The 16,043-nt window shown below is 35.9% G+C and overlaps 1 protein-coding gene across 1 annotated transcript; it reads right to left on the bottom strand.

Annotated features, from left to right (window-relative positions):
• Window positions 1-2,373: 2,373 nt before the first annotated feature.
• Window positions 2,374-3,474, bottom strand: LOC133196942 (tigger transposable element-derived protein 4-like). Its single transcript, XM_061332787.1, has one exon. The coding sequence runs from the start codon at window positions 3,472-3,474 to the stop codon at window positions 2,374-2,376; it is 1,101 nt and encodes a 366-aa protein (XP_061188771.1).
• Window positions 3,475-16,043: the final 12,569 nt, after the last annotated feature.

Genomic DNA, 16,043 nt, shown 5'->3' with positions numbered 1-16,043 from the left:
TAAGAAATTCCTGTCTAATTATAACAATCTTCATCACTGAGAAAATCATTTTCGAAATTTATTCTTTTGTTTTCAGATCGCAGCAGAAGTTTCCAAAAGTTTGTAAGTTGCTCTGCAAGCTCTGCGGATGACATTGCTTTTGTACCGACTCTTGCTCTATGAGAATATTCCTGCAGATCAGAATCTTTTAATTCTTTGCCTTCAAAATGACAAGGACAAGCTCGTGCTTTCTCATGAAGAATTATATTATGTTTTAAAAAAACTTGTGAACGGGCCTTGCCAAGAATAACTTGCATCCGTTTTTCTTTTTTTCCACATACAGTGCAGTATTTGTGTGACTTTGTGCCTAAATAACGGGTGCTTATATCTGATGGAGGAGTAGAACTTAACTTATTATGTAATATTCCCTTATGGAATTGTAAAAAGCATCTGCCACAAATAACATCATTTTCTGATACTGTCTTCCCAGTAACAGAAGCTAAGGTCTCTCTACAGGTTTCATTTCTTTTGCCTTTTAATGCCCTTTGATTACCACAACCGGCACGCTTACTGCATACAATGCAACTAAACGACTTTGGCATGGCAAAGCTATACACAAAACAATCTCGACTCAAGATAGAACAACTTATTACACCAAGTCAAACCTCATACAAGCTAATGCAGTGTCCCTGTATATAATAAGAATAATAGGTCCTAAATATATAGATCGATAGTATACTTACTTAAAGAAAAAACACCTAATGTACAATATAAGTTTATACTAAACCACAACAACAAAGATATTCAAACGAAGCCAAAATTCCTACGATATGAGCTGACGAGTAGCGTCGACCACATGTACCCGAGCAAGTGAGAAGAATGTAAACCATGTGACAGGCGTACAAAAAAAAGTTAAGTGTATTCACCAGGAAAGGTGAGTAAGGTTATGAAAGGTCACGCCAGGTAAACAATGATCAATTATAATGGGGAAGGCCATTTAGATTTTTGAATGTTTTTAATTACAGGAATCGAGCGCATTGAGGTACAATTTTCTCCTTTCATATATAGGTAGATTTTCATAAAATACAGTGACCAGCCGAGGGAGAAAATTGTACCTAATTGCACTCATATATTTTAAGAGCTTTATAAAGGGGGGCGGGGCTAAAAATGAATGGGAATTGGATGTAAACAGTGTACCCCTACCTGAAATGTAGTAATATATCTTACATACAATCTTCCTATATTCAGTAAATGTGGTTTTCCATAAAGGTACATATGTCAAAGACTAAGTACAGTGCGGACTCGTTATTACGATGTTCATTTTGTCAGGGTAAAATATTGTAATACCGAGGGCAACGTAATAAAAGTTCCCAACAAAATCCAGTTAAACATCGTTTTGAAAGCGTGTTGTTGTTTTAGGAGCAGGGCTCGACATTAACTTTTTTTCTTACTTGTCTATTCGGACAAGTGACCAAGACATTCACTTGTCCGAACTTCAACTTCACTTGTCCGAAAATTTTTCAATAAAGATCTAATACTGTCAAGTTGAAAACTAAAATAAAGTCCATTACACATGACATGTGCTTGATTGATTCGTGATGTTATTGGTATTTACAACAAACACATAAAACGAAATTTTATCGAGGCTTTCTGTCCTGACAACATAAATGTCCACAAGTGAACAAAACTTCGTTAAGTTCGTAAGTTCCATGCCTTTTCAGTAGTATGCAATTAGTGAACTTCGATCCCGAATCAATGTGAACTCAATTAGTAGCGATCCCTATCAGGATCGAAGTCCGGTTTTTATGTACAGCTTCCGTCTTGAAACTACCGATTATCTTTCACAGTCGTTCTTATTATTATTTAGAGACTCCTTTACATAAAAATGCACTTGTCCAATCGGACAAGTGCCCAGCAATATTCACTTGTCCGTAATTTTTTTTCACTGGTACCGGGCAAGCGGACAAGCGTTAATGTCGAGCCCTGAGGAGGTGTATTTTTCTCCTTTTGTTTCCTTCTTCTCTTCAAATTCTTCATTAAAACGCTATATATTTATTAATAACTTATCTTAAATAGATATCTTCATGAAGTTATTTCTTCTATTTCATTTATTTTAAAAGAAATGTGCACATTTTTAGAAAAAACTTCGGCAATCTTCATTTATCTGCCGCCATTTCCTTTTACTTTCGTTTCTGTCTAGATAATGCGTTCGTAAAATTTTCAATGTCTTCGTATCGATACTACATAAACAACAACAACAACATTTTTTTAATTAATTAATTTATTTATTTAAATAAAAAGTAAACATAATTTAAAACAGAATTTCACAGCATACTCACCATAGTCGCTTCACAATGGAATGCACTTCACTATTGTTTATTTCACTTACGCATTTCAAGGGATCCAGTCAATGAATTCCGTGATCTTCCTCTGTTTCTTGGCCCTGTTTAGGATTTCTTCACACTTATCTTCCAAGTTGTAGATCAGCTGAAAATCTTCCTCGTTGTTTTCCTCATAGAATCTTCTGAATGCCTTCAACATACTCCGTATTTCATTGCCGGTAAGCGGTAACTCAAACTCGTATTCTTCATCTTCCTCTACACTTTCTTCACATTCTTCTTCTTCCGCTCCCCTGTTTTCCATGAATTCTGCACAAATTTCTTCGTCTGTAGGCACATGGTGACACTGAAGGGTGTTGTCGTGGTTGATGAATTCCTCAAACTCACGAATCCATTCACTGAATATTTCTCCGGTCATCCAAGAATTCTTGTTGGCTCTATACATTACAGGAAGACTTTTTCCCCTGAAGCATCTTGGATCTTTACTTTTCCCGATGATAAGCAGTTTTCTTTTGTCATCCCCACTCATGTTGGCACACACTAGAGCTGTCACACGATCTTTGCACTTCTTTGAACCACTTGCAATCTCGTTCTTGAATGTATGGGTGCTGTCTGGAATGGCGCGGTAGTAGATCCCGGTCTTGTCGGCGTTGTAGATATCTTCGGCTTTATAATCTCGAATCATCTCCGGAAGAACCTCCGTGATCCAGCGGTTGGCAGCATCTGTATCGGCATCTTTTTTCTCTCCGTGCAATTTCTTGAACCCGATGTTCTCCCTGGCCTTGAACCTTGACAACCAGCCTTTACTCGCGTTGAAATCCGTCACATTCATCTGTTTGGCGAATTGGGCTGCTTTTTCCTGTAGAATAGGTCCGCTGATAGGGATGTCTCGTTGTCTAGCTGTCTGAAACCATTCCTTGAGTGCGCTGTCCAGGTGGGCTTTATTTCCAGATCGCTGTCGTTTCCTCTCTGGATTTCCGCAAGATTCATAATTTTCCTTGATCTTTGTGCGGTTCTTGGAGATTGTTGAAATGCTGGATTGTGCAATTCCATATCGGCGTCCTATTTCCGACTGAGATACTTTTTGATCCAGAAGTTTGACGATTTCATACTTCGTGGAAAGGGTGAGAACGGTCCTCTTCCTTTTTAGCGACATGTTGATAATTTCACAAACACAAACACTTTCAAATCACAAGTTCACACAAAAAATGAAGCACTAAACACTAAGAGGGAACACAAGCACTAAGAAGGAACACAAGCATGTTCACATTTAAAGAAAGCACAAGAAAACAGCACTAAAAAATAAAGAACACAAAATAGCACTAAGAGTACATCTCTAGGGTGGTTTCGGGTGTTCAATGAGCTTAGAGCTGCAGTGAACAACTGATGAAAGTGGGCAGTGTGACAGGCATATTTATGGACAGGATTTGAGAACACACAAGCTAAATGTCAAAATTAATTTGAATTTTTAAATTACTGAACAGAGTTCAATTAGCAGTTCAGCAATTATCGATCTGTATTTCTGCTGACACCTGCGAGGTAGTCCAAGCCACTATCCAAGCTGTTAAAATGTTATAGGAGTTCAAATTCTGCCAAAATTATTTTTGATACCCAAGCTGTCCATTCCCGCAAACGAAATTACACATTACGTATTTAACATACATGCATACGATTAATTGTAACCTTTTATTTAATAAATAAATTTTACTTATTAACCATAGTAAAAAAATAAAATAAACTTTACAGAGATAGATCAACTAGAGACTACATTTATAAATAAACAGTTTAATTGTTGAACAATGGCTTTGACACGTCTCCAATTCTGCTGACCACGCTAAAACAGTCAAGGTGTGTGCAGTCAGGCGTCACTAATCACCTAACGGCCCTGCAAGTTAACACTCTGACAGAGCACAGGTGTTTCAATGTTTATTTAGCGTCTCCTTAAGTGTCTACCGTCGATCAACACTGAATAAACACGGAGTGAAAAAATTTTTGGACAGAATTTTTACATCGTAATACCGAGTCCCGGCATTTTAGGACATCGTAATAAACGGTTCTATTTTGTATAGATTTGTTAAGAAATGGTTTTGTGCTTTGAATTTACAACGTAATAAGCGTTCTATCTTATAAAACCGTCACCGTAATAACGAGTCCGCACTGTACATGCAAAAATAAGTGTAAAATTCGGATATTTATTTCTTGTCCATCTATCGAGGGGCCGTATGGCACATCATCCTTTATTTTATTCATTCAATTACATTTTGTTTCCAGGTAAATATAGATTGTTCATATCATTTTTATACCCGCACTATCTAAAGAAAGTTTGGGTATATTGTTGTTACCCTGGTCTGTACATTTGTCTGTCTCTCACACTTTCTTTTTCCTCAAACTCCTCCTTTATATTTTAAGCAGAACCAACTGATCTTTTGGAATATGATAGGGGGTGTCCTGTAGATGTGCAATAAGGTTTTGGAATTTTTAATTTTACCCTGGGGGCAGAATAAGGGTAAAAAAAATGATGTTTTTTTCTATAAATATCTGGTTCCTTGACCTTCTCTTACATTTACCCAGTAGCCACACCATCTTTTGGAAGATGATTTGTGGTGTCCAGTAGATGTGCAATAAGGTTTCAGAATTTTCATTTTCACCCTAGGGGTCAAATGGGGGTCAACATTGATGCTTTTGTACATAAAGCTGGTTCCCAGAACTCCTCTTATATTTCATGCGGTAGACAAATCATCTTTTGAGAGATGACTGATGTGCAATAAAGATTCGGATTTTTCATTTTTCCCCTGGGGATCAAATGGGGGCCAATAAATGATGTTTTTTCTACAAAAAAACCCAGTTACCCCTAACTCTTACAACATTTAAAGCAGAAACCAAAGCATCTTTTGGAAGATGAATGGGGGTGTATTGTAGATGTGCAATAAGGTTTTGGAATTTTAATTTTTACCCTAGGGGACAAATGGAGGTTGAAAATGAAGTTTTTCCTACCATAAAAACCCTGGTTCCCAGAACTCCTGTTACATTTTATGCAATAGCCAAATTATCTTTTAAAGATGACTGCTGGGGTCCGGTTGATATGCAATAAAGTTTCGGAATTTTAATCTTCACCCTGGGGGTCAAATGGGGGTCAAAAAATGATGTTTTTTATAATTATAATTAATGATCACATGTATGATAACGATAATTGGGTAAGAATCTGATGCTACCCCTAACATATAGATTTAATATTCAGGGCATAAACTGGGGTAATTCAATCCGAGGGGTTTTTTTGGTTGTAGGAATTCTGTAACACTTGACCTTCCTAATGACCTTTGAATTTACTATTTATGTATAAAACTAAGTTTTAAATTAACTGTTCAAGATATTTTCATCAAACTTTATACACTTACACAAATTTTCAAGTTGCATTACTAATGAACCCTGGGCAGGGCATTCATGTCCTATGGACATATTTCAAGTTAAAGATTATTTCAAATATAATTCTAGTCAAAACTTTTATCACCCATTTTGGCCCCATCTTATCCCCTGGGGTCATGATCTAAACAAATTTGAATGAGGATGTTTCTCATACCCCAGTCCTAGCCATGGTTTGTACACTATATAAAGAAATTAATCACTAGTGGGTCTTGGAAAGAAGTATACTCTTAGTAATTCCTTAAACTTAGGTAATCAGAGATTACAGAGCTCACCTCAAAATGTTGTCTTTAAGTAAGGCAAAGTCATATACTAAACTAATAATCTAGTGTAATAATAGTAGTGTGCATTCCTACATGCAACATTTATGCAATTTTGGTCTGATAGGGTTTGCAGTTACTTGGGAATGGACTTATCTAAAACCATTAAACTAGACACTCAACCAGAAAATGCAAGTCAAATCCAGCATCTGAAGCAAGTTTGAGAGTGTTCATCCCTTGATGCATCATCCATGCAAGTTTGGTTCAGATAGGCCTTATAGTTTATTTGGCAATGGACCTGCTCCAAAGACTTTAACCTGGTCACTCATCCAGACAAGAGGCCCAGGGGCCTTAACGGTCACCTGAGTATGATACAACAATTTCAAGGATGCATAGAGTATTAAATGAACTGAAAGGTGAAGCTTTGTTGCCCAAAAGCAAGAAAAATAGGGTGATCATGATCAACAAAATAATTGGTCTTAATATTCATTAACAGTTCATAAATTAGGTTCTAATCTGTTCCCCATTTTATCACTATCACTATACAGTATATTAACAAATTATCAATGCTTCTGTACTATTTTAATCCTTTGTTGAAATCTCTTACATTGGCATCTCTTGGTCTTTGATGAATATTTAATAAGACAAGTAATTTTTGTCTCATTTTTATTTATCTACTACTTACAAGTCTATCTGATCATTAAAACTATGAAAGTACTTTTTGTATTATACAATAAAAGTTTTTGCATAATTCTCTTGTTCTATTTACCTTTCAAGTACATTATTTACAGTGATAAATTATCAAAAGTAAATGGCAAAGGGGAATAACTCCTCTCAGTAGAATACAAACTAATAGAGCCCTGGCCAGGACCAGAACACTTGACCAAATGGTCCAGATGTTCAAAAATCTGGTAAAAATTCCCTTCCTTATAAAAACTTTTACTCTGTTTGCCTCAGATATGCCCAGGTGCGGAGAAGATTTTTAAATAAATAATGCATTTTTACTACAGATTCACTATATTATCAATAGAGCCCCAACCCCCAACCCCCCACCCCCAAAACACCAGAGCTTCTGACCCTGGGACCATATGTTTGCTCATCATCACTTTGTTCATCTGCTTAACACTAAGGAGCAAACAGGATTATTTAATAGAATTAATGCATTTTCACTAAATTATCAAGAGCCCCACCCTCACACCAGCACATCTGACCCAGGGGTCATGAAATTCACTACTCTGGAAGAAGCACACTTGCTCATCATAACTATACACTTAGCTTCTTTGCTTTTTTAACCAGAAGAAGAAAAGAATATTTTCAAAGAAATTTTGCTTTTTCACTTTATAATCAATCGAAGCCCCCCCCCCCCCCCCTTCCCCCTCACCAGAACCCTTAAACCCGGGGTCATAAAATTCACAATTTTGGAAGAGGCATCCTTGTGTATCATAACAATGTACTTTAGTCTGTTTAAGCAATACCCAGGGGCAGAGAAGAAGATTTTCAAAGAAATAATTCACCTTCACTATAGGATCTATATAGCCCCGCCCTAGCACCAAAACTCCTGTCCCCGGGGCCATGAATTTCACAATTTTGGAAGAGGCATCCTTGCTTATCATAACAATGTACTTAGTTTGTTTAAATAATACCCAGGTGCTGAGAAAAAGATTTTTAAAGAATTAAAACATTTTCACTTCATAATCAATAGAGTCCCGCCCTAACACCAGAACCCCTGATCCAGGGGCCACGAATTTCACAATTTTGAAAGAGGCATCCTTGATTATCATAACTATGTATTTAATGTGTTTCAATAATACCCAGGAGTAGAGAAGAAGATTTTCAAAGAATTAATGCATTTTCACTATATAATCAATAGAGCCCCACCCTAACACCAGAACCCCTGACCCAGGGGCCATGAAATTCACAATTTTGAAAGAGGCACTCTTGCTCATCATAACTATGTACTTAGTTACTAAACTTAATACCCAGGAGCAGAGAAGAAGATTTTCAAAGGATTAATGCATTTTCACTATATAATCAATAGAGTCCCGCCCTAACACCAGAACCCCTGACCCAGGGGCCATGAAATTCACAATTTTGGAAGAGGCACTCTTGCTCATCCTAACTATGTACTTAGTTAGTTTATTTAATATCCAGGAGCAGAGAAGAAGATTTTCAATGAATTAATGCATTTTCACTATATAATCAATAGAGCCCCACCCTAACAGCAGAACCCCTGATTCAGGGGCCATGAAATTCACAATTTCTGAAGAGGCACTCTTGCTCATCATAACTATGTTTTTAGTTAATTTCTTTAATACCCATAAGCAGAGAAGAAGATATTCAAAGAAATAATGCATTTTCACTATATAATCAATAGAGCCCCCCCCCCCCTTTCACCAGAACCCCTGACCCAGGGGCCATGAAATTCACAATTTTGGAAGGGGCATTCTTGCTTATCATAACTGTGTACTTAGTTAGTTTATTTTATACCCAGGAGCAGAGAAGAAGATTTTTGAAGAAATAATGCACTTTTACTATATGATCTATATAGCCCCACCCTAGCCCCAGAACCCCTTACCCTGGGGCCATGAATTTCACAATTTTGGTAGAGGGCTCAATGCTTATTACAATCATGCTAACAGTTTGACTGCTTGATGTCCAGGAGTAAAGAAGAAGATTTTTAAAGATTGCATTAATTTTAGTGGTTTTTGCCCCACCCCTCAGGCCCCAGGGGGGGCAGGGACCATGAAATTCACAAATTTTGTCCCCCTTCACCCATAGATGTTATATGCCAAATTTGGTTGAAATTGGTTGAGCGGTTTCAGAGAAGAAGCTGAAAATGTTCAAATGTTAACGCACGACGCACGCCGACAGACGAAAACGGATAGCAATAGGTCACCTGAGTGACTCAGGTGACCTAAAAATGCAGGTCAGATCCAGCATCCGAAGCAAGTCCAGTAGTGTGCATCCTTAGATGTATAATCCATGCAATTTTGGTCAACATACATGTAGGTCTTACATTTATTTAGAAATGAGATCTGATCCAAAAACTTTAACCTGGTCACTCATCTGAAAAATGTAGGTCAGATCCAGCTTCCGAAGCAGGTCCAGTAGTGTGCATCCTTAGATGTATCATCCATGCAAATTTGGTCAACATGGGACTTATAGTTACTTGGAAACGAGATCTGCTCCAAAACTTTAACATGCCCCAAAAACTTTAACCTGCTCCAAAAACATTAACCTGGTCATTCTTTAGCTGAAATTGCAGCATCTGAAATCTTGACTGGTACAATGAAACACACTAGAAGCATCCTCCATGCACCTCTGATTGATATAGGGCAATGAAGAACTGAAAAGAAAAACTTTAACCTGGGATGCCGACACCAACATAGACGCCGGGGATATTACATCAGCTCCCCCAGCTTTGTTGAGGTGAGCTAAAAATGTGTTTCGCTCTTCATTAAAAAAAATTGGAGCCTACTTCACCAAAAGATGCTTTACTGCATGTTTGCATAGTACTGGCAACATGATTTTGTAGAAAAAGTTGAAATTGAGATTTTTAAATTAAGTAAGCTAACAATACATAACAGAGAGATAGACATTTATCTGACACTTTTTGATCAAGAAAACTTCAATGAACCTATCATAATTTACTATTTTCAGTTTCACCTTGCTGGATCCCTGCATTATTTTCATTTTCGCTGGAAAACAGCGTTTCACTGTCTGGAGCATTAGTCAGAGAAGGTGTCAATCTTTCATTGTTTATTCTATCTAAAAATAGTAATTTATAATAAATACATCATTTTAATCCGCAGTGATGACCATGTTGACTTAATGGTATTACTAACAATAAGATGCTGTTACATTACATGTATTAGAAGATGGTATACATACAGATTTATTTCACTGAAAATACATGTTAACTTAAATGACATATCTAATGCTAACATAGGCTCTGATAAAATTCCTACCTAATCAATTCCTTAAAGTGCATTAAATTTTATTTTATTCATTCAATCAGTGATTCGTTTTGAAAATGGTTATCATGGGTCCAAAGAACCCCTCTTAATGACAACAATGAGTCCCATGCCAACAATATACCCAAACTTTCTTTAGATAGTGCGGGTATAAAAATGGTATGAACAATCTATATTTACCTGCAAACAAAAAGTAATTGAACAGTGATTCATTTTGGTCTGCTCCCTCTTAAACTCTTAAAACATTTAAAGCAGAAACCAAAGCATCTTTTGGAAGATGAATGGGGGTGTATTGTAGATGTGCAATAAGGTTTTGGAATTTTAATTTTTACCCTAGGGGACAAATGGAGGTTGAAAATGAAGTTTTTCCTACCATAAAAACCCTGGTTCCCAGAACTCCTGTTACATTTTATGCAATAGCCAAATTATCTTTTGAAAGATGACTGCTGGGGTCTGGTTGATATGCAATAAAGTTTCGGAATTTTAATCTTCACCCTGGGGGTCAATGGGGGTCAAAAAATGATGTTGTTTATAATTATAATTAATGATCACATGTACAATAATTATAATTGGGTAAGAATCTGATGCTACCCCTAACATATAGATTTAATATTCAGGGCATAAATTGGGGTGATCCAATCTGTGGGTTGTTTTGGTTGTGGGAATTCTGTAACACGTGACTTTTCTCATGACCTTTCAATTTACTATTTATATGTAAAAAACTAAGTTTTAAATAAACTGTTCATAATACTTTCATCAAACTTTATACACTAGTCTAATACAAATTTTCAAATTGCATTACTAATGAACCCTGGGCAGGGCATTCATGTCCTATGAACATATTTCAAGTTAAAGATTGTTTCAAATATAATTCTAGTTAAAACTTTTATCACCCATTTTGGCCCCACCTTATCCCCTGGGGTCATGATCTAAACAAATTTGAATGAGGATGTTTCTCATACCCCAATCCTAGCCATAGTTTTTGTACACTATATAAATTAATCACTAGTGGGTCTTGGAAAGAAGTATACTCTTAGTAATTCCTTAAACATAGGTTAACAGAGATTACAGAGCTTACCTCAATGAATTGTGTCTTTAAGTAAGGCAAAGTCATATACTAAACTAATAATCTAGCAGTGTGCATTCCTAGATGCAACATTTATGCAATTTTGGTCTGATAGGGTTTGCAGTTACTTGGGAATGGACTTATCTAAAAACCTTCAATTAGACACTCAACCAGAAAATGCAAGTCAAATCCAGCATCTGAAGCAAGTTTGAGATTGTTCATCCCTTGATGCATCATCCATGCAAGTTTGGTTCAGATAGGCCTTATAGTTTATTTTGCAATGGACCTGCATTTACTTGGCAATAAGATCTGATCCAAAAACTTTAACCTGCATAGTACTGGCAACATGATTTTGGAGAAAAAGTTGAGATTTTTAGGTCACCTGAGTCACTCAGGTGACCTATTGCTATCTCTTTTCATCCGTCGTCGTGCGTCGTCCGTCATCTGTCATTCGTCGGTCGTAAACTTTTGAACATTTTCAGCTTCTTCTCTGGAACCAGTGAACCAATTTCAACCAATTTTTGCATATAGCATCTATGGGTGAAGGGGAACAAAAATTGTGAAATTCGTGGCCCCTGCCCCTCTTGGGCCTGAGGGGTGGGGCCAAAACCATCAAAATTAATGCAATCTTTAAAAATCTTCTTCTTTACTCCTGGACATCAAGCAGTCAAACTGTTGGCATGATTGTAATAAGCATTGAGCCCTCTACCAAAATTGTGAAATTCATGGCCCCAGGGTCAGGGGTTCTGGTGCTAGGGTGGGGCTATATAGATCATATAGTGAAAGTGCATTATTTCTTTGAAAATCTTCTTCTCTACTCCTGGGTATTATTGAAACAAATTGAATACATAGTTATGATCAGCAAGGGTGACTCTACCAAAATTGTGAAATTCATGGCCCCAGAGTCAGGGGTCTGGTGTTAGGGCGGGGCTATATAGAACATATAGTGAAAGTGCATTATTTCTTTGAAAATCTTCTTCTCTACTCCTGGGTATTATTGAAACAAATTGAATAGATAGTTATGATAAGCAAGAGTGACTCTACCAAAATTGTGAAATTCATAGCCCCAGGGTCAGGGGTTCTAGTGTTAGGGCGGGGCTCTATAGATCATATAGTGAAAGTGCATTATTTCTTTGAAAATCTTCTTCTCTATTCCTGGGTATTATTGAAACAAATTGAATACATAGTTATGATAAGCAAGAGTGACTCTACCAAAATTGTGAAATTCATGGCCCCTGGGTCAGGGGTTCTGGTGCTAGGGCGGGGCTATATAGAACATATAGTGAAAGTGCATTATTTCTATGAAAATCTTCTTCTCTACTCCTGGGTATTATTGAAACAAATTGAATACATAGTTATGATAAGCAAGAGTGACTCTACCAAAATTGTGAAATTCATAGCCCCAGGGTCAGGGGTTCTGGTGTTAGGGCGGGGCTCTATAGATCATATAGTGAAAGTGCATTATTTCTTTGAAAATCTTCTTCTCTACTCCTGGGTATTATTGAAACAAATTGAATAAATAGTTATGATAAGCAAGAGTAACTCTACCAAAATTGTGAAATTCATGGCCCCTGGGTCAGGGGTTCTGGTGCTAGGGTGGGGCTCTTTTGATTATATAATGAAAATGCATTAATTCTTTGAAAATCTTCTTCTCTACTCCTGGGTATTATTGAAACAAATTGAATACATAGTTATGATAAGCAAGAGTAACTCTACCAAAATTGTGAAATTCATAGCCCCAGGGTCAGGGGTTCTGGTGCTAGGGCGGGGCTATATAGATCATATAGTGAAAGTGCATTATTTCTTTGAAAATCTTCTTCTCTACTCCTTGGTATTATTGAAACAAATCGAATACATAGTTATGATGAGCAAGAGTAACTCTACCTAAATTGTGAAATTCATGGCCCCTGGGTCAGGGGTTCTGGTGCTAGGGTGGGGCTATATAGATCATATAGTGAAAGTGCAATATTTCTTTGAAAAGCTTCTTCTCTTCTCCTGGGTATTATTTAAACAAATACATGGTTATGATAAGCAAGGATGCCTTTCCAAATTTGTGAATTTCATGACCCCTGGATCAGAGGTTCTGATGTTAGGGCGGGACTCTATTTATTATATAGTGAAAATGCATTAATACTTTAAAAATCTTCTCTGCACCTGGGCATATCAGAGGCAAAAAGGGTAAAAGTTTTAATAAGGAAGGGTATTTTTACCAGATTTTTAAACATCAAGACCATTTGGTCAAGTGTTCTAGTCCAGGCCAGGGCTCTATTAATTTGTATTCTACTGAGAGGAGTTATTCCCCTTTGCCATTTACTTGTGATAATTAATCACTGTAAATAATGTACTTGAAAGGTTAATAGAATAAGAGAATTATGCAAGAATTTTTATTGTATAATACAAAAAGTACTTTCATAGTTTTAATGATCAGGTAGACTTGTCTTATTAAGGTTTTCCATCCCTAATAGGAACTAATTCTCTATCCTTAAATATCAATCACGTATATAATACTCTGACATTAATTCAAAGAACTTTACAGTAGAAAAGGATTTACCAAGTGAAAGTTTCAAAAACGTAATTAACTAAGCAGTATTTAATTAATAGAAATTGCATTGAAGTCTATGGAGACAAGCGATTTTTTTAAAATAAAAATTCAGATAATAAGAATATCAATAACTACTGTGGTGGAAAGATCCATTAAATCATTAGAAATAGAATGACAATTAAAAACAATTTTTTTATTGTATATTTTTTTAAAATTGATTTTTATTACTTAAAAAAAGAGGGAGATAACTCTTCAACAAAGGTCAAGTCATAAATTAGGACACTTCCATTCTTACATGCTAATAGTAATAAATGTAGATTATGTCTAAATATACTGAGTATTCCACCCGTACACATCTGTTATGTATTCAAATTCACTGAATCTGAGGCTATTAGGGATGGAATACCAGTACCTTAAATGTTCATCAAAGACCAAGAGTCTTACTCAATGTAAGAATTTTCCACAAGGAATTAAAAGAGTACAGAAGCACTGATAGTTTCTTAATATACTGTCTGGTGAGAGTGATAAATGGGGAACAGATTAGAACCTAATTTATGAACTGTTAATGAATACTAGATTAATTATTTTGTTAATCCTGATCACCCTATTTTTCTTGGTTTTGGGCAACAAAGCTTCACCTTTCAGTTCATTTTATACTCTATGGGTCCTCTAAATTGTTGTATCATACTCAGGTGACCGTTAAGGCCCTTGGGCCTCTTGTTAAATTAAGTAAGCTCACAACACATAACAGAGAGATAGACATTTATCTGACACTTTTTGATCAAGAAAACTTCAATGAACCTATTATAATTTACTATTTTCAGTTTCACCTTGCTGGTTCCCTGCATTATTTTCATTTTCATTGGAAAACAGCGGTGCAGTTTCTGGAGCATTAGTCAGAGAAGGTGTCAATCTTTCATTGTTTATTCTATCTAAAAATAGTAATTTATCATAAATACATCATTTTAATCAGCAGTGTTGGCTTTATGGTATCTCTAACAATAAGATGCTGTTACATTACATATATTAGAAGATGGTATACATACAGATTTATTTCAGTGAAAATACATGTTAACTTAAATGACAAATCTAATGCTAACATAGGCTCTGATATCATTCATACCTAATCAATATTTTTTAAGTGCATTAAATTTTATTTTATTCATTCAATTACCAGGTAATTACCAGGTAATTTCACTGATATTTTAAAGAATTATAATGCTTGTCATTTTGCTACAATTCCAGTATGATTTTGACATTGCATGTCAAAAATGTTTTGATAGTAATCATAATCATAGTAACATTGCTAATAACGTCATAGACTCAAGATTCCTTGAACGCTCCACCCACTGAGTATTTTGATTAGTTAAAAACATTAATGAGCATTTTGCAGCAGAGTTAAAGCTAAAAACCAGAAGTCTCTGATGAGACTGTAGCTCTACTGGTCTGTTTGTATAACAAAAGAAAAGTAGCACTTGGATTTGAAACATTGCAACATGCAACAATAAATAGAATTATGTATCTTAATGTAGTCTACTTTTGTGACAAGTTATATTGAAATCAAATGAAAACTAGGAGTAGTAGCGTTTTGAAAGCATTTCACGGAAATTTCTATTTTTAGTACCGGTAACCATGACAACACCATTCACCCAAATAAAAAAAACAGAAATACATATTATGTATCGTAGTGTATTCTAACTGTGTGCCAAATTAGATTGAAATCAGACAAAATTGTAGGAGGAGTAACGTTTTAAAGGAATTTCACAGACATTTCTATTTTAAGTAACCATGGCAACACTGTTCATCGAATTCAAAAACCAATGCAATAAATTATGTATCTTAGTTTAGTCTTCTTGTATGCCTAATTATATTAGAAGCAGACTAAAACTGTAGCAGGAGTAGTGTTTTAAAGGAATTTCACAGAAATTCCTATTTTTAGTAACCATGGCAACACCGTCCATTGAATTCAAAAACCGATGCAATAATTTATGTATCTTAGTGTAGTCTACTTGTGTGCCAAGTTATATTGAAATCGGACCAAAACTGTAGGAGGAGTAGCGTTTTAAAGAAATTTCACAGAAATTTCTATTTTTAGTAACCATGACAACACCGTCCATCGAAATCAAAAACCGATGCACTAAATTATGTATCTTAGTGCAGTCTACTTGTGTGCCAAGTTATATTGAAATCGGACCAAAACTGTAGGAGGAGTAGCGTTTTAAAGAAATTTCACAGAAATTTCTATTTTTAGTAACCATGGCAACACCGTCCATCGAAATCAAAAACCGATGCACTAAATTATGTATCTTAGTGTAGTCTACTTGTGTGCCAAGTTATATTGAAATCGGACTAAAACTGTAGGAGGAGTAGCGTTTTAAAGAAATTTCACAGAAATTTCTATTTTTAGTAACCATGGCAACACCGTCCATCGAAATCAAAAACCGATGCACTAAATTATGTATC

Source organism: Saccostrea echinata, unplaced genomic scaffold (genome assembly GCF_033153115.1).
Source record: "Saccostrea echinata isolate AGI-Se365-2 ecotype Australia unplaced genomic scaffold, CSIRO_AGI_Sech_v1 ptg000030l, whole genome shotgun sequence".
NCBI classification, from domain to species: Eukaryota; Metazoa; Mollusca; class Bivalvia; order Ostreida; family Ostreidae; genus Saccostrea; species Saccostrea echinata.
Note: the sequence above shows the minus strand (reverse complement) of the source record. Positions and strands in the feature narration are given on the sequence as shown.

What these genes read in the sequence shown, in the direction of transcription:
- LOC133196942 (XM_061332787.1), bottom strand. Translation starts at nt 3,474, where the DNA reads ATGTCGCTAAAAAGGAAGAGGACCGTTCTCACCCTTTCCACGAAGTAT.